Below are 2,475 nucleotides of genomic sequence, written 5' to 3'. Positions count from 1 at the left end.
ATAACTTAATAAAAATCTGTCTTTGTATATATATATATATATATGTATACCTCTTGATTGCTCTACTATACATTGCAATGATGTAAATTAATAATAAGTATTGTCATAGATATAACTAAGCCTTTTAGCAATTATTGATTGAATAGATTACGTGTTATTACAATTAAAACATCTAAATTATGGATCAGTTATTTTGCAATTACATTCTTTAATGCTTGTGATTCAGTACCACAATACAAAATTAAAAATTAATCTTTGTCCTTCCTAGTATTGTCATTGGACTGGCCACGCTTTTGTAGGCTGAAACTAAGCATTTGGGTTGTCATTCTTTCATTAAAATTTGTCATGTTAAAGGAATCAAAACTCCTTCATAAAATTCTGCAAAGTAGGGTTGAATTTTTGTATTATTTTTATGAATAATAATTTTTTATTCAAAACAGTTTATTAATAATAATTGAACTAATAATTGTTATTACGGTTGAACTCAAACCCCTTGTTTCTTTCATTTTTTGACCACCCTGCTTTAATAGAAATTTTTTTATTTACTTGTTTTCATACTTTTTATTAATTTTTATTAATTAATAATTCTTTTCATTGATAATTATAATCTTTCCATTGGTATCAGTTCAATACTTGAAGAAAAGAATTTTGAAATAAGAAACATAACAAGACCTACTGCATTATAAAAACAGTTTTTATACAATTGTTTTTTTTGAATTTTTGAATCCTTAATTATATTCATAGCCTAGCTCATAATTATTAATCATTTTTACCATGCATTACTAAAATCTATTTCTTGTTCTGAAACTACTTAAGTTTACATTCAGCTTCAGTTGCCATTTTTCCGGCAATATCTGCAGTCCGAATACAGCTCTCAACTAAACTATTAATGAAGTCTTGCAACTTTTTTGAAAAAAAAGCAAGTCAGTTCAGTTACAAACTTACATTAGCCATTAATATATTTTTATATTTTTTGATAGTTTATGGATTATGATGAGAATGATAGAGTTTCTCCTCCTCCTCCACCAGTAGTTGGAGATAGAGGTCCTCCGCCACCACCGCCAGGAGGCCCGCCACCACCACCAGCACTACCGGTAGTAGCTGGATGCCCGCCACCTCCAGCACCACCAGTAGCTTGAGATGGAAGGCCTCTACCACCACCTCCAGGAGGCCCGCCACCACCACCAGCACTACCGGCAGTAGCCGGAGGCCTGCCACCTCCAGCACTACCAGTAGCTGGAGGGCCTCCACCACCACCTCCAGGAGGCTTGCCACCTCCGTTAGCAATCCCTTTACCTGGAGGCCTGCCACCTCCTTCAACTCCACCAGGAATGGCTCTGCAGCAGCAGAGACAAAATATCATTTGGCAACTTCGCCAAGTTAATTGTCAAATTGTAAGATTTAGAAATATTCTGCAGTACCATTTTAATCAACTCTCTCCATTTCACTTTAGTACAATAATATTCCAAGAGCCAGGCCTTCAAGAGGCCATAGGGGCAGGGGCAGGAGAAACACCTATACTAAGAACTATACCTTTTATTAATTAAATCTACATGTAAAAAGATTACTTTTTTCCTTAATTATAACATGATAAAATGTCAAACATCTTTCAGCGTAAAGCGAAATTAAAAATTACAATAGAAATTCTCAAGATTAAGAGTGTTCAACAAGGCAAAACAATTTGAATATTTAAGCTTCAATCTTCCTATAATGTGATATATGTAACTTATAATAACGAGTAAAGAAAATACTTACTGTAACTGTGGCCATGATTAATGAGATAATCATCAGAAGAATTATAGCCTTGGATCATAATCTATAACACAATAATAAAAAACTATGGAATCTCACAATATTCTATCTTACTATGTATTCAATTACTAAGACTATGCCGATATGAAACCTGTGCAGCTGGAAACTGGCCCATCATTCAGTGTGAAAGCACAACTGATGAAATCACTACAATGAAACATAATGTTACAATGATGATTATTATTAGAAATAAATTTAGTTACCACAAACGAAATCAGACAATAGCCTTATACATTCACAATGGTATGAAAGCATTGCATTACACCTTATTGCTGAATCATTACATCATTTGCAGCTGTAAATACCTAAAATCAAAGTAAAAAAGAAACATCATCAACTGCAAGCAATGTAAACACCCAGGATATATATGCTATACTAAATATGTACATGTATATGCATGATATGACTTACCTTTGTCACAAACATACATTACAAACCACAAAAAAGATACATCTGCTCAAAAAGAGGAATAAACCTTCACCTTTTAAATCTCTTTCCAAGTCTGACCTTATTCTTTAACACCACATTGCAGTCCTTGCGTAAAATATGTACCTGTGCAAATTATGAATGTGAATTAATAAATGTAGTAACAAATTAACAGTAGAATACATGCTTTTAGCAACAATTAATATACATATATGACATGTATAGCTCCACAAAGCA

General features: G+C 32.9%; 1 protein-coding gene across 1 annotated transcript; it reads right to left on the bottom strand.

Moving 5' to 3' along the window:
* Positions 1 to 988: 988 nt before the first annotated feature.
* LOC105312072 (glycine-rich cell wall structural protein-like) lies at positions 989 to 1,363 on the bottom strand. The gene has a single exon (XM_011404427.1). It carries the CDS (start codon positions 1,361 to 1,363, stop codon positions 989 to 991), a length of 375 nt encoding a protein of 124 aa, XP_011402729.1.
* Positions 1,364 to 2,475: the final 1,112 nt, after the last annotated feature.

Source organism: Amphimedon queenslandica, unplaced genomic scaffold, assembly GCF_000090795.2.
Source record: "Amphimedon queenslandica unplaced genomic scaffold, v1.1 AMPQUscaffold_13477, whole genome shotgun sequence".
In the NCBI taxonomy this organism is placed as follows: domain Eukaryota; kingdom Metazoa; phylum Porifera; class Demospongiae; order Haplosclerida; family Niphatidae; genus Amphimedon; species Amphimedon queenslandica.
This window is presented reverse-complemented; position numbering and strand designations above follow the sequence as displayed.

What these genes read in the sequence shown, in the direction of transcription:
- LOC105312072 (XM_011404427.1), bottom strand. Translation starts at nt 1,363, where the DNA reads ATGATATTTTGTCTCTGCTGCTGCAGAGCCATTCCTGGTGGAGTTGAA.